Below are 23,589 nucleotides of genomic sequence, written 5' to 3'. Positions count from 1 at the left end.
AAGTACCTAGATATAACTAAAGGTACCCTGTATCAGTGTTACCACCATCAGAAGAGACTGAGATCAAGGCCCCGTTTTGCTAGGTGCTGTACAGACACATGGTCCTCGAAGTGAAGTGCTTGTCATGTACATAGGAAAGAGAAAGGAAGATCCCCACCCCCGTTTTACAGGCCTGTCTTGGGTACTTACCTGGCCCCCATCACCACAATATCAGAGCACCACACATTCGTCAATCAATTCATCCTCCCAAGACCCAGAAGGTGGAGCTAGGCTGTTGTCCCCATTGTACAGGTGGGGAACTGAGGCACAGGGAGGCCAAGTGATTTGCCAAGGGTCACAGAGGAATTCTGGTGGAGCTGGGACTTGAACCCAGGGCTCCAGAGTGCCATCCCAGTCAGTGTCTTAACCACAAGACTGTCCTTCCTCTCCAGTAATTGACTTCAGGCAGCATCTCCAGGGTGCTTGTGTTAGACAGAGCCCCCTCTTTGTTTAACAGGTGGCGCCTCCTGAGGACGCGAGAGCATCCATTTCCCAGAACAGTGAGCTGAAGAGGAAGGTGGAGGAGCTGCAGGAGAAACTAGATGAAGAGACAAAGGTGACACCAGTACCTGGTCGGTTAGATGCACTGGATAGTCAACTCCTGCATTGCTAGGAGGGTGGTGGAAGGCTGCCGGCCCTATGGAGCTGCCACCCTTCCACTGCTTTGGGTGGGGAGGGGGGGTGAACTCTGTGCTGTCACCATACACCCCAGCATGGAGTGGGGAGGTTTTGTGGGAGACTTGGCTAGTGACTCTGTAATTACATTGGTCCAGTGGCTGTAAGTACTGTGTACCCTTTACTCTTGGACTGGAATATCAGCTGTAGGGCTGCCTGCGGGTTGTGGGGTGGGTTCTATCTCTGCCTACCCCTAACCAGTTCCCTGCACAAACTCATCCCTTTTTTACCTCCTTCCCTCCCCGCAAATTAGGAGTGAGGTGCCTAATCCCCTTAGAACCAGATCCTCGGCTGGCCCAGTTCCGGTGAAGTCAGTGGACTGACTTACACCAGCTGAGGATCCATTTGTGGGATGCCACGAGAAACATTCTCTGAAGTTAGCTGGTGGCAGCATCCGTTAAATCCTAGCCTCTCCCTCTTCCGTGGCCGCTAATGCTCTATTCTCCCCTCTCCCAGCTCCGCCAGAAAGCGGAGCAGGCCAGGGAGCATGCCAGGAGCAGTGCTGCTCGGAACCTGGAGAGCCGGCTGGCGGAGGCGCAGGACAAGGGCAGGCTCCTCAAGGAAGACTTGGAGAAGACGATGCAGGAGCTGAAAAGCCGCTTGCAAGAGTAGGAGCCACTTCTTGTGTCTGGGGTGGGCTACGCAGGTCCTGGCAGAGTGCTAACGCTCTTCGCTATGGATACCGTGCTCTCCATCATTAATAAGCCCTTCCCACCTGAGTTAGGTTGTGGGCATCCCTGTTTTATAGATGGAGAAACTGAGGAAGAAGTGACTTGCCTTATCTAGCTGATCCTAACTGCCTCAAGGCCATTAATGGCTTTGTCCTCTCAGCCCCTGCTTGAGGTATTATCCCTATTGTACAGCTAGAGAACTGAGGCACAGGGTAGATGGAATGACTTGCCCAAAGTCCCACAGGAAGTCTGTGGCCAAGGCTGGGAATTGAACTCAGGTCTCCTGACTCCCAGCCCAGAGCCCTACCCACTAGGACCCCTGGTGTCTGGGCCAGAATTGTATGTGGGGCTGTGGCTGTACTGTGCTGAGACCAGGCTCCTCCCTGGCTGGCTCTAAACAGGCTCACCGGGTCTCCTCTAGGCTGACGGAAGTGAAAGCTGCCAGAGAGCAGGCAGAGGACAAACTGGGAGACGCAGAAGAGCAGCTAATGGGGATGCACGAGGAGCTGGACAGGCTGCGGAAAACCTCGGTGGACTCTGCAGACCGAGACGAGCTCATGAAGGTACATGACTCTCCCCACCTCATCGTGCGTCTTGGATCCTGACTGCGCTTCTCAGCAGGGGTAAATAGATGCGGCCGTTGAAGCCGACGGTGCTGCGCTGAATTACAGCACTGGGGGAGCAGGGCCTCTCCCTGAATCAGCATTCCACCAATAATCCCTAGCGCCCTCCGCACTGGATACAGGAGGTCAGTCTCATTATCCCCACTGAGCAGATGGGGAAACTGAGGCACCGAGGCACAGTAACTTGCCCAAGGTCACCCTGCAGGCTGGGGGCAGAGCTGGGAAGGGAACCCAGATTGCCAGAGTCCCAGTCCAGTGTGTTCCACTGGCCAAGACTGCCTCTCTACAGCACTGCTAGACGTGTATAGCATAGCTCCAGGTGGGGAAAGCATCTCTGTCCCTCCCCTCCCCTCAGGAGCTTCTGGAAACCAGAGAGGAGTTGGAGGAGGTCCTCAATGCCAAACAGAAGCAAGAAGAACATCTGCGCCTGCGGGAGCGGGAGCTGACTGCGCTGAAAGGAGCCCTGAAGGAGGAGGTGGCGAATCACGACAAGGAGCTGGACCGGGTGACACAGCAGTACCAGCACGACATGGACCAGCTGAGGCGAAACATGGAGGACGTGTCTCAGGTAAAGCCACAGACGCGTGAAATGGAAGCGTAAAGCGAACACGCTGGGGGAACTGCTGGCGTCTGCTAGGAGATTAAGGCTTGCTCATTTTACGGACTGGATTTAGAAGACATAGAAAATTATAGCTGTGGCCCGCTTCCCTTAAATGCCCTCCCCCCTAGCTTTTCAGTTGGCTATGACCTTTGCTTCCTGTCCTAAAGTATCCTCGAGGGGTGGTGTGGCCATGGGCGCTGCATGTCCCTGCTCAGTGACGGGGAGGCTCTGGGCTATACCAGAAAGTTGCACCAGTTTTAACTTACGGTGTGATCTCTCTTAAACCGCTTTCTAGCTGGTTCAGACATCTCAGTGGATGCTCATTTTGGTCAGAACCTGATTTATTTCTGCTCCGCGCAGCTGACCAAAATCAGCGTCCATGCAGCCTTCTGCACTGATTTAATGAAAGCTGGTTTAAAAGAGGTCCCAGCTCAACTTAAACTGGTGCAACGGCTCAGCCGATGCCTTGGTCGGTGTGTGCAAAGCACTGTGAACCGCCAGAGAAAAGGGGCACGTTACTTAGCGCTCCTCCTCCCCCAGCACTGAACTTCTGAATCCGCTGACCGAGCGCTACATGTGGGTGCTCAATTCACTTGCTTAAGCAATGGCTCGAATATGTCTCTCCGTGGTGCTGAATTCTGGTGTGTTACACTAGTATCCAGTTGGAGGAGCTCCCTAGATTTTAGAGAAGCTACTGCAGATGACCCTGATGTAACAAAGGACAGGATCTAGGCTGGGTGTGCGTTGGAAGCCTCCACTAAGTACACGGAAAGCTGTAAGGAACCCTGTGTAAGTTTTGCAGAGGTTTCTACCAAGTCATAACTTTCCCAGCCTACTTGCAGTAAATGCACCCAACCCAACAGCAAATGTTTGACAGCTTCGTTCCTGTTCCTAGGACCAAGCCAGTCTAGAGATCGAGAGGCAGAAAATCAACTCGATAGTGAGGAAACTCCAGAAGGAGCTGGAGGAGAGCAACGAGGAGACCGGCCACTGGAGGGAGATGTTCCAGAAGAACAAGGAGGAGCTGCGCAGCACCAAGCAGGAGTGAGCTCTCACTGATGCGCCGTGTGCATCCCAGGATCGCAGCTGTGACTGGGCATGGTTAGCTAGGGCCGATCTGCCCACAGGCTAGAGTGGCCCTAAAGGGTTCGGCTGCTCCATCTTATCCAGTCATAGAATCATAGAATATCAGGGTTGGAAGGGACCTCAGGAGATCATATAGTCCAACCCCCTACTCAAAGCAGGACCAATCCCCAATTTTTGCGCCAGATCCCTAAATGGCCGCCTCAAAGATTGAACTCACAACCCTGGGTTTAGCAGGTCAGTGCTCAAACCACTGAGCTATCCCTCCCCCTCAAACGCCTTTCCTGTAAATCCGGGAAAGATAACTGGGGGATGTCTCCCAACCTGGCTCTAGGGTGTCATTCCAGGGAGAATCAAGGCAGGATTCTTGGCCTGGGCTCACTGGCAGAAGCCGTGATGCGGTCGGTGGACAGGCTTACGGGCACTGGCATTGCTGATGCGGAGCCCAGCAAGGAGCTGCACGGTGCCTCTCTCTGATCCTGTCACAACGTTACCCAAGGGAGGATAGGGGGTCGTGTAGCTCAGGCTTGGCTGGTGTGCACAGGGCATGCGGCCAGCCACCTAAGTCTCAGTGCACCCCTCCTGGTGACCTTCGTAGGCTTTCTTCCCACTCAGCCCAGCTTCCCATAGGGTCAGACTCCCCATGGTTCTTCCATGGGGCAATGGGGAGCCCACCTGGCACTACTTCGCTTCCCGCACGCAGGCTCATGCAGGTGAAACAGGAGCGGGAGGAGTTCGAGGAGGAGCTGCGGGAGCTGCGGGAGCGGTTCTCGGCCATGCGGGTGGAGGTGGACCAGGTCAGGAACAGCACCGTGGATGCTGGCCAAGTAGAAGCCCTGAAGAAGGTATGATGGGCAGAGCGTGGTCAGAAGGAAGGTGGCTCTTGGCTCATAGAGCAGCTGTGTGAACAACCTGAAGGTTGGGGCCCGGTTCTCACGGATGCCAAGGCCTCTTCAGGCCATTCTGGTAGCAGAAAGGTGCCTTAAAATGAGCTCCCTGAGATCGCCATGGCACATGGGGCCACTGTACCACTGGTGTAGCTGTTGGCATAGAGGGCAGGGTAAGGAAGTGGTCAGAGCTTGCCCCACTACTCTCTGCTGCCCAGAGCCCAGGGGGTTATGGCTAGAGCAGGTTGGGAATCTTCTGACAGAAAGTTTTTCTTTCCCTCCTTGTCCCCCTCCCCCTCCCCCCAAATGGGGACAGGAAAAACCACTTCCTGCCCAGGCCTAGCTACCACAACGCAGTGGTCTTAACTGGGACCACCGCTAAGCTGAGGGTAGCAGGCTCTCTGGGAGCCCAGTTCCCTCTCTGTTAGACCTCCGGCTACCTCATGAGCACTGCCGGGACTCCCAGAGCTTGGCGCGTGTATTCGATGCTCTTTAAAGCCTGTCAGCAACTCTGCTGCTGCTCCTCCTCCTCCTGCAGAAGCTGCGTCAAGCCCAAGAGGAGCTGAGGGAGCTGGCTTCAGAGAAGCAGGCCCAGGACGAGCTGGTCCACCAGAGGGAGCGGGAGCTGGCCGCCCTGAAGGGGGCACTCCAGGAAGAGGTGGCCAGCCGTGACATGGAGGTAGAACAGCTAAAGCAGCAGTTCCAGAAGAACTTGCAGCAGCTCAGGAAGGACTACGACGAAGCTGCCAAGGCAAGAGCCCCGGGTCTCCCAGCTCGGACCCCCTATAGCAGAGGACCCCTGGGAATGCCTATCCCTGCCTGATCTCAAGCCAGGCATGCTGAAGGCTGCAAGCCTGGGTAACTGGCACCGGTGGGCAGTGATTATTGCAGCTCAGGGGTGTGGGGCACAGGACTGTACCCAGGACACAGATCTGGGGCACCTTCTGCACAGCTTGCTTTCCTGCACCCTGCCCCGAGACCTGCCCTTTATCGCTGTGACAGCAGCAAACCTCTGAGCCCACAATGCCCCTTGCGCGTGTCTGGCTGCTTGCCGCGTCCATATCCTTGGAGTTCCGTCAGAGGCTCCATTTCCCACCCCATTGACCCAGCAAGCGAGAGGTGCCACCTCTTGCAGAGGCGCCTGCTCACTGTGTGTGGGGCCACAGTGGAACGGGCACCCTCTGTCCAAAGATCTGCACCTGAGAGCCCATTTGCCCTCCGCTGGACAGAAGCTTTTGGAGACCAGCTCCTGTGAGCACCGGCTTCCCACGTGCCAGCGGATGGTGTCCGGATCTGGCCCTGGACTCACCTGTGCATGTTTTCTTGCCCGGCGTGCAGGTGAAGGTGGCCGTGGAGAGCGAGAAGGAGGCCACGGAGCAGATGAGGAAGGCCATGGAGTCCGCTCTGCGGGAGACGCAGGAGGAGAATGACGACTTGAGGAGGAAGATCCTGGGCCTGGAGATGCAGGTCAAGGAGTACAGGCACTTCTCCGAGAACTGGGAGGGCTCGGAGGCCAGGCTCAGGGAGAAGATCACCAAGCTGGAGGTACAGGAGGGCAGCAGCACTGCCGTACACACAGACCCACCTCCTTCCTCAGCTTCCTTCCCAGGGGAACGCCTTGAAGGCCCCATGGTGCTGGGTGCTGCACAGACCTGAAGAAAGTCAGTGCTTCAGGGCACGTCTACACTATAAAGTTAAGTCGGCCTATAGAGTTACAGCCACTGTAGTAATCACTGCCCTGTGATTCGTGTCCACGCTGCCCTTTTTCCGTCAGTGGTGTACGTCCTCACCAGGAGCACTTTCACCAACTTTAGAGGGGCAGTGGCGGGGGGGCTGAGTCCCGTCAGCTGCTGTGCTCCCGACAGGGAGCAGAGTGCCCAAGGGGTGCGCCCGGTGTCCAGTCAGCTGCCCCATTTCTAGCAGGGAGCTGAGAAGCCCAGGGGGGATCCTGAGCCAGGAGTGGAGACCATGCAGCAGCCCTGCTGGGGAGCTGGCTTGTCAATTTCACGGCTCCAGCAGAGCTGTGAAGTTGATAAGAATGACAGCCAATAGATGTAAGTAATACAGTGTCTACAGGACACTGCGTCGCCTTAACTACACCGACATAAGCCTTATGCCTCTTGTGGAGGTGGAGTTATTCTGTTGGTGTAACAGGGCACTTCCATCGGCGGGAGCGAGGCTGTAGTGTGTACTCTGACATAATTAGATTGATGTAAACTGCCTTCTGTCAACCTCCTGCTGCCATGTAGACCAGGCCTCAGTGAGCTTACAGCCCACACAGAGGGGAAGGGCCTTGCCCAGGGTCACCCGCAGGTCACACATCTCCTGAGCATTATCCATGCTGCCCCGTCCAGACTGAGATATTCAAATACAAAGCTCCCAGGGATGTTAGGGGCTGGGCTGTTTCTCTGAGAGCTCCTCCCCTTCCAGGCTGATCGCAGACAGATGGAGGTATCCTTGGAGGAGGCTGCGGAGCAGGAGCAGGAGCTGCTGATGGCCAAGAGGTCTCTGGAGAGCCGCCTGGAAGAGGCCCAGAGGAGTCTCAGCCGGCTATCTCAGGAGCACCAAGCGCTGAACGCCTCGCACCAGGAGGAGATGAAGCAGAAGGAACAGCTGAGGAGGACCAAGAATGAGCTGGAGGAGCAGAAGAGGCTGCTGGATAAGACCACAGAGAAGCTGACCAGAGAGGTTTGTGAGACTCCTCAGCTGATGTCACCGGCTTAAAGCCTGGGGGAGGGGCCAGGTGTTGCCCATGCTCTCCCAGGGCTGCTTGGATCAAGTTATTGCACTGCATGCTGGGACATGTAGTCTCTGTAGGATGTGGCCATCTTAGTCCTGAGAAGCTTGCACAAGGGCCCAGAGTTTAAACCTCCCGCCACCCCCCAAATCTTACACTGGTGGCATTTGCTACCAATAAGGGGAGAGGCCTCTATTTGAAAAGGGCTGGGATTCTGATATGTCCAGCAGCTAGGGTGACCAGATAGCAACTGTAAAAAAATCCGGACGGGAGCTGGCGGAGGGGTAATAAGTGCCTATATAAGGCACAATCCTGAATATTGGGACTGTGCCTATAAAATTGGGACATCTGGTCACCCTGCCAGCAACCTGCTTGCAAACAGGTCTTGGCTGCGTTGAAACATTAATGCTAAGATGCATCAGGTTCATAAACTGTTCCATTCCACCCAAGCATGGTATCCTTTTGGCTGGGCGGGAGCTTTCAGAGACCTTGGGCTTAATACTCTGGACATCAACTGGTGTTGCCAACAGATCAGGTGGCTGCACCCGAGCTGGGCTGTACCAGCGCACAAGGTAGGGAGGTGGTCTAGGGGAAGCCTCTCTTCTCCCTGTCAGGCGACCGGCCTGCCCACCCGCCAGCTAACACGTTTGGCACAGCCAGCAGCAAGCACCGCCTGTGACTGTATTTTGCTCGTGCTCGGAGATCTGTCTGGGAGCCCTTTAATAGAGCACACACGGGACAGCCTTTCTGCTTCCTCTCCCTCTGGCTAGAACAGGATTTAGTCTTTTAATCTCAGGTGCTAGCAGAAGCCCATGAAACCTTTTGCGGGAGAACAAGTTCCTGCCTCCAAGCTGGTATCCTTAGCCACAGGACGAGATGGTTCTCGGGTGTATCGTTCTAGCTTGTGAGCAGCTGGTACGTGACTAGGAGTTGCCATGCAGCTGTCCTACAAGCTCTGACACTTCTGTTTGTTTAGAAGAGGCTCTCTTAACCTCTTGTGAGCTCGTATTTCATCAGCTTGTACGAGGGTGGCCCCCACTGCGCTAGGCACCACAAACCCAGCGACGGCAGGACGCTTTTAATAATCCCTGGCTCTCATCTAGTGCTCTTGATGAGTAAATTCCAAAGAAGGCCTGTACCATTGTCCCCATTTTGCAGATGGAGAAGCTGAGGCACAGAGCAGGGAAGTAACTGGGCCAAGGTCACCCAGCCGCAGAGCTAGGAATAGAATCCCGGTCTCCTGAGTCCCAGTCCAGTGCGCTGTCCACTAGGCCACGCTGCCTCCCCATTTTTAGGAGTTTCCAGTCTAGGTTACAAATAAAGCAGTGAGGAGCAATAACTGGCCATTGCGGGAAGCGAGCATTAAAGTGGGTGACGCCTCTCCAGCGCTGCAGGGGAGGCCTGACGTAAGGGAACGACCAGATCATTACACAGTGTCACGTGGGTGCCAACTCCGTTTGTCGCCCAGGCTTACAGAGCTGTTGCTTGGCGTTTGGCTGGGATTCTGCAGGGGTGGCGGGCTGGCCTGCTAGCTGGAGTGCATGTGGCTCGTGCTGCCGTGGCTTGGCTCGCCAAGGGGTGGCATTGGGAGCTCGCCCAGTAGAGTAACTGGAGATGCCTTGCGAAACCAGCTGAAATATGGAGCCATCTGGAAGGTGCTGAGCCACCAGCTGGGGAGGATATTAGTACAGACTAGCTTTTCTTGCCCTCTTAAAATGTCTCATTAGTCTCCATAAAACCCACTACGACTTCTCAGCTCACTAGAGACCCCAAGGGATGCAGCATCCTGGCAGGTCCCGGATGCTAGAAGATTTGGGAGTTGTAGGGTGAACTCTGGTATCCAAGGTGACTCATTTTGCAGTCCTCTGGCCCCACCAGGCTCGCTTATGAAATTCACTGGATGATGAGCTCTGGTGGCTGGATTACCCCAGCGATAGGTGCTGTATAAATCTAAGCTGTGCTGCTGGGTGACCTGCAAGGACTTCATATTGCTGGCCCCAGCCAGGTTAGCCAGCTGCGTTTAACAGGCATTTCTGTGCAAAATCTCTGCTTTGAGTTCAGCTTTGCCCGTCTCCTTCGGACATCAGAACCATTCCTAGCAGCCTCAGCTCTATTGTTCAAACCAAATGTCTGGGAGAAAAAGGGGAAAGTCCAGCCCACTAACCAGTATTGCAGGGAACACCCTCTTACTTCCTTCCCTTCCTCCTCATGGTGGTTCTAAACCTACTAGGGCTCTCTTCCCTCCACTCCCATGGACGTTAACTGGGACCCCCCAGGTGGCTCCAATGGCATCGTTGATCTCCATGTGGCCCAGGGGAGGTGGTTGGTTGTGGGCACTAATTGTGGGTTCCTAAGTACTCCTTCCCCTGTGCTCTAGCTGGACCAGATGGCTCAGGAGTCCCACAGCTCACTGGCCATGCTGCAGTCGCAGCTGGAGGAGTACAAGGAGAAGTCACGGAAGGAGGTTGCAGATTCCCAGAAGCAGGCCAAGGACCGCGGTGCGGAGGTGGAGAAGATGCAGTTCACCATGGGCCGGCTGCAGGACGAGGTAGGCTGCCGGCTCTCAGGTGCTTCGTCTTGCTCACAACCTGCCAGGGGCTGTCTTTAGAGAGGGCGTCTACGATGTGTTTGCCAGAAATCACTAGCGCTGGGAAGATGCGAACGTCCCTCGTCCACTTTCAAATTACCCAGTGTAACCAAGTCACGCACCTTCCCTGCCTCAGGCAAACTGCCTGCTCAGCTCAGGCCTTGATCCGAAGGTGAGCGTAGCCCTGTTGGAACATGGGAGAATGCAGGAGCAGCAGCCAATGTAACTCTAGACAGTACAAGAGCTCCCTTGCCCCCAATTCCAGTGGAAGAGGCTGCACTACCTGAGACTGGCCGCTGTGTCCTTGAAGTCGGCTGTGCTCAAGGGCATCGCAGAGGCTGTATCACCAGCGATCCCAGATCAGATCTGTTCAGTAGACAAGTAAAGGGGTGAGCATCTGTAACAGCAAGCGCCAGCAGGGACCAGAGTCGGGCTGGGCGCCGTCTGGCTCCCACATGGCCAGCAATAAAGATCCTGCAGTCGGAATTTAGCAAATTCCGTTTGTGAGCCAGGAAAGAGTCTGCCTCCCTCTTGCATCGCTTGGGGGACTTGGGGACAGACTCTGGTTCCCTCCCCTGGAGCTGGGCTGGCCCTCCAGGGCTAAGAGGAGTGACAGGTAGTGGAATCTCTCTCTAGTTCAGTCTGCTCTGTTCCGACTGGGAGCGCAGACTGGACAGATCGAAGCTGGAGTAATTCTTGCCTTCCGAGTGAAACTGCAGCATCTCGGCCTTCCTGAGACCAGATACCTCTAAGGTGCTTCCTGTGAAACCCATGAGCCCAGTGCTGGGCCCCAGCGTGTGCGGGTGGAGTGGGGTTGTGCGCTCGCAGGGCTGGAGAGCTCTGCCCAGCTATTCCGAATCCAGCTGCTGAGAGCCCTCTGTGCAAAGAGGGAAGCTCTGCTGTGGCTAAGCTCTGGGTCAGCTGCAGCATCACCAGCTCCAGGCCACACATAGGGCACAGGCTGGAGTGCTGTGTGAGGTGCATTCCCCTCCTTGGCTTGTGTGGGGGTGGGTTTTTTGTTTCAAATCCAGAGTCATTCCAGTCCCTTTCCTGCAGGCTGGCCGCTATCCAGAGGGCCACTCGCTACCTGAAGTATGTAGCTTGGTGGTGTCTGGCCCCTCCTACATCTGTTAATCACCCTGATGACAGAGCTGGGTCTTCTCTGCTATGCAAAGAGCAGATCACCGGTACTATGCGTGGGTGCCCAGAAGTGTCCTTAGACCAGAGCCTGCTGGTTGCGGGGGAAGAGTCTCCTCTCGCCACACAGTGCAGAAATGGGGGCTGTTTCTCTTTTCTCTCCCTCTCCTCCAGCCGAAGCAGGTTGGCCATGGCTGTCTGCAGGGCTCGCTAGCGCTGCAAGCGTCAACCACACAGTATCACTGGAGGCCACTAGGGGGTCGTTCAATGGTTGGCACCACACTGGTCCTCCTAAAGCCTTTGCTTCTCCCCTCCCCCAGGATCCTCTGCTTTGTCCAGCTGCTACACCTGTGAGCCAGCCTGTGTGGTCACTAGGGGAGATCTTCAGATGCCTGGCGTGTACAGCTTTCTGCAGGCTCTAGGGGAACACCGGGGTAGCGCGGTAGCTCTCTGACGCTGTCTCTTCCCGCAGATCACGCGGCTGAAGCAAGCACTTCAGGACAGCCAGGCTGAGCGGGAAAGCGCCGTGCTGGATAAGGATGTGCTGGCCCAGCGCCTGCAGAACCTGGAGCAGGAGGTGGAGTCCAAGAAACGCTCCCAGGGCGATCGCTCTCGACAGGTCAAAGCGCTGGAGGTTCGTTTGCTCTCCCTGACCCTAGTGCCGCTTTGAACTCCTGTGGCACAGGGAGCTCACGGGAATGCAGGAGTTCTTATTCACAGGGCTTCGGAGCGGAGCCCGGAGCTGGAGCTGGAGCGGAGCCGGAGCACAGCTCCAAAGCCCTGCTTATTCAAGTGCTGGCAGGTGAGGGTCCCCCTGGGAAGGCTGCAGTGGTTGGGAGGGGAAGAGTCTTTATGACCAAGTCCCCATCTCCACTGCCAACCTTACTACAATCCTATCTGTGCCATCTTCCTCCAGAACATCTCACCAGCACTAAATTCCCATGCACAGAACGTAGCATTGTTCTCTGTTCTGCCGCAGAATGGGCGCGACCGTGAAACTGCAACTAGCTCCTTTAGCATGGCACCGAACAGTGTGACGCACCCTGCCTGGGACCCCCAGCAACAATCTGGTGACTAGACTGCCCTGGCACCCTGATACCAGTGCTGCCTCTCCTGCTTGCAGCCCCAGTAATGGCGTAGCTGGGGGACACAGGCCTATAGTCTAATCCATGAGTATGCAGTGGGTGGGGGCTGTATCTCCGGGTCTGCCTGCGTTCCCCGGAGTCCAAGCCTCTGGATTGGCCTGTTTTAGTGCCACAGCTATGCAGGTGCTGGTCAAATGCTTTTTCTCCCCCCCAGAGCATCTGTAAGTACACGGTCTGCTTTCTCCTCCAGCATGTGCAAACAGCAGGTTGGTTAATGCTGACTGCTGAGGTTCTGATTGCCACAGCCTTTTCTTAGGCCAAACTCCCACTGACTGCATGTTGGGGGGCCTTTTGTGACATAGAATCATAGAATCTCAGGGTTGGAAGGGACCTCAGGAGATCATCTAGTCCAACCCCCTGCTCAAAGCAGGACCAATCCCCAACTAAATCATCCCAGCCAGGGCTTTGTCAAGCCTGACCTTAAAAATTTCAAAGGAAGGAGATTCCACCACCTCCCTAGGTAACGCATTCCAGTGCTTCACCACCTTCCTAGTGAAAAAGTTTTTCCTAAAATCCAACCTAAACCTCCCCCACTGCAACTTGAGACCATTACTCCTCTTTCTGTCATCTGCGACCGCTGAGAACAGTCTAGATCCATTCTCTTTGGAATCCCCTTTCAGGTAGTTGAAAGCAGCTATCAAATCCCCCCTCATTCTTCTCTTCCTCAGACTAAACAATCCCAGTCCCCTCAGCCTCTCCTCATAACTCATGTGTTCCAGTCCCCTAATCATTTTTGTTGCCCTTCGCCGGACTCTCTCCAATTTATCCACATCCTTCTTGTAGTGTGGGGCCCAAAACTGGACACAGTACTCCAGATGAGGCCTCACCAATGTCGAATAGAGGGGAATGATCATGTCCCTCGATCTGCTGGCAATGTCCCTACTTATACACTCCAAAATGCCATTGGCCTTCTTGGCAACAAGGGCACACTGTTGACTCATATCCAGCTTCTCGTCCACTGTCACCCCTAGGTCCTTCTCTGCAGAACTGCTGCCGAGCCATTCGGTCCCTAGTCTGTAGCGGTGCATTGGATTCTTCTGTCCTAAGTGCAGGACTCTGCACTTGTCCTTGTTGAACCTCATCAGATTTCTTTTGGCCCAATCCTCTAATTTGTCTAGGTCCCTCTGTATCCTATCCTTACCCTCCAGTGTGTCTACCTCTCCTCCCAGTTCAGTGTCATCTGCAAACTTGCTGAGGGTGCAGTCCACGCCATCCTCCGGATCGTTAATGAAGATATTGAACAAAACCGGCTCCAGGACCGACCCTTGGGGCACTCCACTTGATACCGGCTGCCAACTAGACATGGAGCCGTTGATCACTACCCGTTGAGCCCAACAATCTAGCCAGCTTTCTATCCACCTTATAGTCCATTCATCCAGCCCATACTTCTTTAACTTGTTTGGTGACGTAACCCTGCCCCCCTCCCCATAGTGGTCATGAAGCCATCAGAGTTAGTAGAGCCCAAATGTTCACCTGTTTTTAAGAAGGACTCTTTCAGCTCCACGTCTTAGGCTGTGGGGCTCTGAATAAGTACTCAAGAACAATAATCAAACTTTCTTGCAACAGCACCGGGCTTCGTGCTGTTAAAGGCAATTGCTAACAAACGATATCTGCTGTAACTGAGATTTTAAAACCAGATGGTTGTAGCCATTAGACTAAAAGCCACCAAGTAAGTTTTTAAGAGTAGCCAGCTGGTGCATCTGTGTAATGGTGAGACAAATCAGCAGGGAGCTGGACTCTGGGAGCGGGGTGGCTAGAAATGACAAGGAGGACTCTGTTTTGAGGGAGAGCTGAGAGTTTACCCCAGTGTTTTGCCCACATCTAACAGCAAGTAAGGAAGCATGCACTCAATCCAGGAGAGCATCTGCTGCTGTCTGTGGCACAAAACCTGCTAGCTACAAAGCCTGCCTTTAACAGCAGAGGGCAGAGTTGTCTTCAGAGTCTCTCCTTCACTTGGAAACTGGACCTTTTGTTTAACACTTTCTTTAATTGCCAAAAGAAAAGGAGGACTTGTGGCACCTTAGAGACTAACCAATTTATTTGAGCATAAGCTTTCGTGAGCTACAGCTCACTTCATGCTCAGATAAATTGGTTAGCCTCTAAGGTGCCACAAGTACTCCTTTTCTTTTTGCGAATACAGACTAACTCGGCTGTTACTCTGAAACCTTTAATTGCCAAGTAACTGATTTTGTTTCAGCTCTTTCAAGCCTTGCAGCATAATTGTTCATGGCAGAGACTTGTTCTGTTTCTGGGGTTCTTTATTTATGGATTTATAAAGCAGCTATTTTGATCTGAATGCCAACAGCAGACTTGAGATTCTTTGTGCAGGTCTGTAGTGATCTGCAACAAACCTTATGGTAAAACTTTTAAATACTTTCGGATCAAATCCAAGTCCTTGTTCACCAGTATGTTTAGATGAAGCTCCCAGGCAGATCCAACCCAAACCAATCTTTTAGAAAAATCAAATGGCTTGGCAGTGTGGAACAGAGCAGAGACAGCAGAACCCAAGCAGCCTCGAACATGGTGTCTGGAGATCATGACTTTCCAAGCCACGTTTGAGTTCAGGAAAGGCTTCAGATGCACTTGAACCTTCTGCGTGGTCCGTGCAAACTGTATGGTTTTGAAGCCAGCGTATCGGCAGTGAAACTTAATGAGGGATCAGACTCTTATTTCCAAGCATGGTTCAAATCCCATGGCAGACAGGTCCTAAAGTTGCTTAACTGGCTCTCTGCTGCAATCTGCATTGAAATCTCCAGTGCACCGGAGAAGGGATTTCATGAGGGGTCTCTCTCTCTCCCTCCCTCCTGCCCTCCAGGTTGGCTGACAAATGCCCCCCTTCAGACAGTCAATTGCAAGTGCTGGGGGCCAAGGTATCTCCTGTCTGGCCTCAGAGAATAAATGGCTTTCCAAATCTGAAGCCCTTCTGCCCCTTTCTCTTCCCCAACCTGGCCCGTAGGAGTCCTTAGAAAGTTGTGGCTCTGTGAAGCAGGAATTAATGGGTTGGGGTCAGTGCCTCGTCAAAATTAAAATAGCCACTGATCTTTGGTTGCCTGGCTTGAGGCACCCTTGCTCAGCACCTCTGAAAAAAGTGAGGTCCACCTGCCACTGACTCCAGTTCTGGGCGCTCAGCGTTTTGGCAATTCAGCCAACGGTGCCTCCTGTTGGGCACCTGAAATCAGTAGCCCTTCCTGGAAAGGGTGCTCGGAATCTCCTTCCTGCAGGTTGTTCTGTAGGGGCCGCCCCTGAGGCTCTCAGAGCCCCGTGGCAGGCAGTGAGGCTCTGCACAGGCCCGGGGACCAACTTATGTGGCTCACGTTTCAGGAATAGGATCTTGGGGGTCCTACCAAGCTCTCCCACTGAATCCCCATCACGTTCCTATCCTTACTCCAGCACTCTCGGGGTTAACTGCCTAGCTTCACCATTTCTGAGCACACTGATGTCTTAGTGCGCCCATAACTCCTGCGAGTGCCACAACGCTCTGTGTGAATGGCCCTCTGTCTGGTCCAAGGTTGGGGTGGGGAGTGGTAGTGTCCCATAAACACCCCCTCCCCTCAGTGATAAGCTGCCAAAATCTTAACAACCGGTTTCCTCCTCACTCCCCCCCTGCCCCAGCTCACCTCCGCTCTGCCTCTGTCTCCCTGGGCCTAGCGCAAAACCACTACTTGCTTCTCAGTCCTCCCAGGCTTCCCGCGTGAACAGCTGATTTGCGGGAAGCAGGGCGGGGGTGTAATTCAGGGGCGGAGTGGAGGGGAGCTGGGAGGGGAGCTGCACCCACCAAATTTTCCCTGTGGGTGCTCCAGCCCCGGAGCCCCCACGGAGTTGGCACCTAAGGCACCACTTTTGGCCAGTTGTTAAATTTAGAACCGGTTCTAAAAGGGCTTCTAAGTTTAACAACCAGTTCCAGCGAACTGGCTCCAGCTCACCACTACCCCCCGCCCCCATCCTTCCCAGAATCTGAAGCTAGAATAACCTGGGCTCTGCTCACAGGAGAAATCCAAGCACCTCGAGGTGGAACTGGACGAGGAGAGGAACACGGTGGAGCTGTTGACTGACCGGATTAACCGCAGCAGAGACCAGGTAGGGGAATGTGCTCCAAAGGGAAGGGTTTGAAAACCACACCATAGCCCAGCTTCATCCAATAGGTTAATGGAGACCTGGCGTGGTGTGGGGAGGAAGGGGAGTGTGGGCCCAGTGTCCCTGCAATGGGGGAGAGACTGAGGCCCCTGGTATGGGGGGAAGAGGGGGCCAAAAAGGGAGTTTGGGGGAGAGGGAGGGATGCAAGGAGCCCCTGGGGTGTGCCCTAAGGTTGGCTGACAGACTAGCAGGGCCCACACTTCTTGGCTTCTAAGTGCCCTGTGTTGTAAGCTCTCTGAAGCACGGGCCATCGCTTCGTTCTGTGTCCGGTACAGCTCCGAGCACAGTGGAGTGCTGAGCCATGCCTGGGGCTCCTCGCTGCTGCTGCAATATGAACAATGACCAAATAACCCCTCCCTTTGCAGATGGGGAAACTGAGGCACAGAGGTGGGGACTTGCCCAGGAGCCCTGGTGCTCCAGCAGCTAGACAGTGCCCTATGACGCTGATCCTCATTTATAATTGTTCAGCGTTCCTTTCCAAGCTAGCCTCTAACACAGCACAGAGCCCGCCGGGCGCAGAGTGCAGCCCTTAGCCTTGCTGATGCTACCGTAACTGCTTCCTGGAAGCTCTCTGCTGTGGACAGACTTGCCAGAGGAACCGGGGCTTAGCTGTCTGGCTCTTGGTTCTCTCCTCCAATCTGTTCCCCAGCATCATGTCGGCGTGTGACTGAGGTAGACGCTCTGTATCGTCAGTTGCTTCCACGAAGGACACTAAAGCAGAACTTCCCTCACTGCAACAGACACATACAAGTGCGCTATCCGTGCCCAATAGGTGCTGTTATTTTAGTCCCGTTCAGACACCGTGATGCAGTGGCTAGGACACCCAGGCATCAGGAGTCCTGGATCCTTTTTCCTAGCTCTGTGACTGAATCCACTGTGAAATCATGAACGAATCCCTTCCCCTGCCTTTTTCCTCAGCTTCTCCATCTGCAGAACTGGTGTGGGGGGGGGGGTGGCGGGAGAATCTACCCAGATGTCTAAACTAAGTTTCATCCTCTCAAGCAACCTCTGACTAGGAGCTACTGCCTCTTGATTGTTCCTAGAAATATTTGCTCAGTGCGAGCTTTTTTTTATTTTTCTGCTTTCCCTGCCTCCTCCTATCCTTGCCAAATAGGCAAATACAGCAACGACTTAGGGCAAATATTCCCCATTCTTGCAGGGCTTCCCTGCTTCACAGACATGCTACTAGTTCTGACTGTTGGCTGTTGATGGAGCTCCTCTGAGCTCCTGCAGACATGGTCTCTGTTGCTTTCCATCTAGCAATCTTAGCATCTCCTAAGAGTGCTCTGAAAACACGTTTGTAGCTTGAATCCCTGTAGTAACAAAACCCTCTAACGTGTGCACAAAACATAAGAGATGATGGAGTCTCTTAAAAATAAAGAGCTCATGAGAAGCTCCAGCTGCCACCAGATGCTGCTCTTCTGCATTTTGCAAACTGCTCTGCCACTGGCATAAGTCCCCTTCCCATTATCCTGCTTTTGAATTATGGGTTCCTGCTGTAACTCGTTTCTGTGGTGGCCTTCGAATGCTCCCATCTCTACCTATGTTGCTGGTTTCTGAATCCAAATTGCAGAACCCTATGGACGCTGCAAGGGCATTTTGAATTGCAAGGTGATTATTTTAATGGCACAGAGAGAACAGGCTACATACAGGTGGAATGGCTTTCTTGGCGCTTAAATTTTCTGAACAGAATTCTCCTTTTGATCTATGGCTTATTAACTTATTAGAGCCAGACCTGGAAGTGCTGTGCAGGGAACATATTTTTGAATTGCAGTCTCTATTTTGTCTGTTCTCTAATTTCTGACGCATACAATCTGAAAGCCAGCTGTCAGCCCCAAGCCAGCTATTCTGTTGTGCTAAGCCATTAGTGGTCTATGGAGAAGTTGCAAAAAGTTTGGGGACTGCCTGCCTGTTAGACTCAGTGCTTCTTAGAGCAAGGTACAACCCTGGTGTACTCTCCAAGTAGCCAGTTATTCAGACTCTACATACCTGTTACTAAATGGTCCTAAATTCTCCATCGCATGCAGCTTAAGTTAAGAGTGGATATCCCTTTCTCAGAGGTCTGCTCTAGCTTGGTACATTGGGTGAAGTTCTCTGGCCGGCGTTCATGTGCGACATCAGACTAGATCAGGGGTTCTCAAACTGGGGGTTGGGACCTCTCAGGGGATCACGAGGTTATTACATGACGGGTTGCGAGCTGTCAGCCTCCACCCCAAACACCGCTTTGCCTCCTGCATTTATAATGGTGTCAAATATATTTAAAAGTGTTTTTAATTTGTAAGGGGGGTCACACTCAGAGGCTGGCTATGTGAAAGGGGTCACCAGTTCAAAATCTTGAGAACCACTGGACTAGATCATAATGGTCCCTACTGGCCTTAACATTTACTAATCTGGGTGCCGTCAAAGTCTGAGCTCTGCATTTTCAGACTGGGAAAGTGAGGCACAGAAATGGGTTGCAATACCTGGATTGTAAGATCTTCGGGGCAGGGACTCTTTTCTTCTGTGTTCTGTGCAGCACCTTGTGCCATGTGAGGGCATGGCTAATATCCATCAGTAGGTGCAGGGGAGATGCACTGCTAATGCCCTGCAGACCACTGATGTCTTAAGAAAATTTATCCATGTGCAACAGCAGTAAGAGCCTAACTTCTCCTGCCAGGTCTTTCGGGTGTGTCTACATTAGAGTTGCCAACCCTCCAGGATTGGCCGGGAGTCTCCCAGAATATGCCTCAATCTCCTGGTGACTATTAAAGGCAATCTGGGAGATTTTAATAGGCCAAAGTCCGGTCAGCTGCACAGCAGGGCTAAGGCAGGATCCCTACCTGCCCTGGTGCTGCGCGGCTCCCAGAAACAGCCAATGGGTGGCTCCACGTGCTGCCCCTGCCCTGAGCGCCACCCATTGGTGCTGCGGAGCGGTGCCTGCAGGCAGGGGCAGTGTGCAGAGCTGCCTGGCCACCCCTCAGCCTAGAAGCCAAATGTGCCAATCGCTTCCAGGAGCCGCCCAAGGTAAATGCCGCCCAGCTGGAGCCTGCACCCTGAACCCTCTCTTGCACCCCAACTCCCGCCCGGAGCCCCCTCCCACACTCCAAACCCCTTGGCCCCAGCCCGGTGAAAGTGAGTGAGGGTGGGGGAGAGCGAGCAACTGAGGGAGCGGGGATGAAGCGAGTGGGGGTGTGGGGCCTCAGAGAAGGCGTGGTGCAGGGCGTGGCCTTGAGGAAAGGGCGGGGCAAGGGTATTTTGGGTTTGTGTGATTAGCTAGTTGGCAACCTTAGTCTACACTGCAGCTGGGACAGACTCGTGCTAACGGGGCATGGCCACTGCACTCAGAATAGCAGTGTGGACGTTGTGGCAGAGGTTCGGGCCAGTCCTCCAAGCTCAGACCCAGGGGCTAGAGAGTCCGCAGTGTTCACACAGCTGTTCGTAGAGCGCCAACGGGAGTCCGAACCTCCCAGCTGCAGTGTAGAACATCCCCGCATGGTCTCCGCTCACGTCAGCGAAAACGCCCGTCGGTTCGGCTATCCACACTGATCCGCCTCCGCCCTGCCTGGCAAAGGGAAGGGCATTGTTGGAAGGGGGCTGGCAGCAAGTCTCACGCCTGACCTTGACGAACGTTAAGAAAATAGAAAAGATCTGGCTGCTGAGTAAACAATGATCTAATCTCGCTAGGGATGAAACGTGCTGCAGCCTCTGCACAGTGTCTCGTACGCAATTAACCAGCATCAGGGACTCTGCCAAGCCATGATCTCAAGCTGGGCTGCACCCTGCTGTACATGCATCTCTTCCAGGTCCCTGGGTATTCATGGTTTCTCTAACTCACTGAACCCAGCTGCCGCAGCAGCATGCACAGCCGTGTGCTCACACCAGCCACGGGGAATGGACGGCAGCTGAGAATGGTTTCCCTTTTTAATGATGCTTTGTTCCGTCCCTGCCGCCAGTTGCCAATGCGGGCCTGCAACCCACCAAAGATTTATCCCCCTGAGGACCGCAAGCTTCAGTTGAAGACCTAGCATGGAGCAGTGGCTTAAGCAGGGTGGGCCTATGGGTGAGGGTTTGACGTCTTCCATGTCATGGCCTAGTGGCTGATCTAGATAGCCCAGCCTTCTAGTATCGGTTTGTAAAACAGGGATACGCCTTCTGTCCTGCTTACTCAGACCGAACTCTGCGGGGGGGGACTTCGTACAGCGCCTGGCACAAAGGGGCCCTGGCACTGGCGGAGGCCCCCTGGCTATTCTACAGAGAACTAGAATCTTCGTACAGTCACTTTCAGCTCCCACGGAACCCACATTAATGTAATGGAACCACAGTGCCCGCTACTTGTCATGTTTTATGGGCCAGCCACTCCAGACTGCCACTGGTGTGACTCCGTTGATCATGAGGGACGTGGGCTGAACTGAGAATTCGGCCCTGGCGCCTTTGATTTCCCCAAAAATGCCAATTGTGCCTAGCTTCTGTTGGCTTTGGGAATGTACAGCCCCCCTTGAAATGCAGTGCTGCCTCTAATCCTTACAGCCCTCCACAGGAAAGGCAGGCTACAAGTGGGGAAACTGAGGCACACCGTGGGGAAGGGACTCGGGACGTGTGTAATAGCCAAGATTAGAACTCGGAAGTTCCTGAACTGTCCCGCCAGTCCTCTGACTGGCTGTATCCATGAATGACCTCAGGAATCTTAGCTGTCTGCCAGGGAGAGAACTGCCACTGGCTGAGAGAAGACACACCATTCTGACCAGAAATAACCCCTAAACAAAACCTACCTTCCTTCCTCCAGATTGACCAGCTGCGTGCAGAGCTGCTGCAGGAGCGCTCCAGCCGGCAGGACCTGGAGTGCGACAAGATCTCCCTGGAGAGGCAGGTAAGGCTGTGATCGGATGTGGGATTTGGACACCTCTTTCAATGCTGGCAGCCGGTGCTGCTTGGGATGTGCTGCTGCACGGCTCTGCCTCTCCTGGAGCTAGCCCTGCTGTCTGCTTGGGTAGCTAATGGCTGCTCTTGTGGTTTCTTGCAAATGCCGAGACGTCAAGGGGTTGCAAGTCTGCCCCCTCCCGCAAGTGACAACACTAGAAAATGTATTTAGACCAGCTTGCTCTTGTGACTTGGTTGATCATCTTGCTCTGATCCTGGAAAAGCTTCCTCACCCAGAGATCTATCTGGCGGTGGAAGGGTCCCCAAAGGAGAGGGGTGGAAGCCTCCTTTGCTTGGGAGTTTTAAAACTAGGCTGGAGAGAATGCTGCCCCAGGTGGGGAGTGGGGTCACCTGGAGCAATAGGTCTGCCCCATTGCTACTGCCCACAATGTGATGGTCTTAGCTCATCACCGGCATACTTTTTCTATGCAAGACCGACTCTACTGGTCCCACTTGTTTTTCTTTATCAACAAAAGTCCCCCAACCCCTTCTACGCTATTTCACAGTCTCCCATGCCACCCCCACCCTCATCCCATAAAGCTGTCACCTCTCGTTAGCACCCTCAAAACCTGCCTCTGCAGTGACACCTCCTGTCTGGTGCTGTCAGGCCAGGACACCTGCTGAACTCTGCTTGTTCTGTTGTTTGATCCTCATGTTGCGTCCATTTCATCCACCTGGGGGAAGCAGCGACTCTGAAAAAGATCTGGGAGTCGTGGTGGGTGACCAGCTGAGTGTGAACTCCTGGTGTGATGCTGTCGCCAAAAGGCTAATGCAGTCCTGGGAGGCATAAATGGGGGAATCTCAGGTGGGAGTCAGGAGGTTATTTTACCTCTGTACTGGGCACTGATGCGACTCCTGCTGGAATCCTGTGTCCAGTTCTGGCACCCACAGTTCAAGGAGAATGCTGATAAATTGCAGAGGGGTCAGAGAAGAGCCACATGAACGATTAAAGGATTAGAAAACCTGCCTGAGAGTGATAGACTCAAAGAGCACAAACTAGGTAACTTAACAAAGAGGTTAAGGGGTGGCTAGATTAAAACACCCACATGGGGAACAAATATTTAATAATGGGCTCTTCAGTCTAGCAGAGAAAGGTCTAAGACGATCTAATGGCTGGACGTTGAAGCTAGACAAGTTCAGACTGGAAATAAGGTGTAAATTTTTAACAGGTGGGTAACTAACCACTGGAACAATTTACCAAGGGTTATGGTGGATTCTCCATCACTGACAACTTTTTGAATCAAGACTGGATGTTTTTCTAAAAGCTCTGCTCTGGGAATTATTTGGGGGCAGTTCTCTGGGTCATACAGGAGGTCAGACTAAGTGATCACCCTGGTCCCTTCTGGCCTTGCAATCTGTGACCTGTTGTGTCATTCTCGATATCTCAGTCTCAAGCTCTCTGCGGAAGGGATGGTCTGTCTGTCTTCCTCGCCTGCCCAGCGTCTAACACAAAAAGGAACCCCGGTCAAGGATCAGGGGCCATGTTACCATAATAGAAACAATAAATATACGCTGTGGTCCCAGCCTGTCTATGCAAAGAAGAGTCTGTATCCCGGTCCTCTCTTCCCCCTCTCTCATCTGCATCCCAAAGTATGACTGTATGATTGGGGGCGGGAGGGATAGCTCAGTGGTTTGAGCATTGGCCTGCTAAACCCAGGGTTGTGAGTTCAATCCTTGAGGGGGCCATTTAGGGATCTAGGGCAAAAATTGGGGATTGGTCCTGCTTTGAGCAGGGGGTTGGACTAGATGACCTCCTGAGGTCTCTTCCAACCCTGATAGTCTATGATTCTATGATCTCTATGCCAGATGCGACACAGTCCCTGCTCCAGTGGGCCCTGTTTGGTGTCTCTGGGAGCTACTGGAATATGAGCAGAAAAATGCTGCGAGTGGCTGAAGTGTTTAACCTCCTTTCCAAGCAGGGACAGAGTCGGAGATCCTCAGGATTTCTTCTGGCAGCATCGTTGCGCCTCCTGCCAGCGGCTCTGCGATCCCTCCTGTGGCATTCCAAAGGCTGCTAGGATAATAAGGGGTGTCTCCTCTCCTAATCTTCACTCTTAATTTTCAGTTTATTGCACACACCCAGCTCGGGGGGGGCCCCAGGCGTGTTGCACCTTGGAGCTCTTAATGGACATGATTTTCTAATCCCCTGGAACTCCCATAAACCTCTCCCCGCCTGCAGGGGAGTGAGGCTAGCTGTGTGCCCTGGGAGGCTGAGAACCTTGGGCTTGGCCTAATTCTTAAAGGGGAAGCTGTAGCTCATGAAAGTTTATGCTCAAATAAATTTGTTAGTCTCTAAGGTGCTACAAGTCCTCCTTTTCTTTTTGTGGATACAGACTAACACGGCTGCTACTCTGAAACTTAAAGGGGAAGAGGA

General features: G+C 53.6%; 1 protein-coding gene across 2 annotated transcripts in view; it reads left to right on the top strand.

Moving 5' to 3' along the window:
* CGN (cingulin) overlaps positions 1-23,589 on the top strand; it is a 62,227-nt gene that overhangs the window by 27,128 nt on the left and 11,510 nt on the right. For both annotated transcript variants that reach the window (XM_048828976.2, XM_048828975.2), the window contains exons 5-17: positions 497-595; positions 1,171-1,322; positions 1,807-1,948; positions 2,364-2,576; positions 3,505-3,653; positions 4,396-4,537; positions 5,118-5,330; positions 5,918-6,124; positions 7,010-7,267; positions 9,694-9,864; positions 11,513-11,674; positions 16,173-16,262; positions 21,082-21,165. In XM_048828976.2, coding sequence (XP_048684933.1) covers positions 497-595; positions 1,171-1,322; positions 1,807-1,948; positions 2,364-2,576; positions 3,505-3,653; positions 4,396-4,537; positions 5,118-5,330; positions 5,918-6,124; positions 7,010-7,267; positions 9,694-9,864; positions 11,513-11,674; positions 16,173-16,262; positions 21,082-21,165 — 2,082 coding nt within the window. The remainder of the gene's footprint in view (positions 1-496; positions 596-1,170; positions 1,323-1,806; positions 1,949-2,363; positions 2,577-3,504; positions 3,654-4,395; positions 4,538-5,117; positions 5,331-5,917; positions 6,125-7,009; positions 7,268-9,693; positions 9,865-11,512; positions 11,675-16,172; positions 16,263-21,081; positions 21,166-23,589) is intronic.

Source organism: Caretta caretta, chromosome 24, assembly GCF_965140235.1.
Source record: "Caretta caretta isolate rCarCar2 chromosome 24, rCarCar1.hap1, whole genome shotgun sequence".
NCBI lineage: Eukaryota > Metazoa > Chordata > Testudines > Cheloniidae > Caretta > Caretta caretta.
This window is presented reverse-complemented; position numbering and strand designations above follow the sequence as displayed.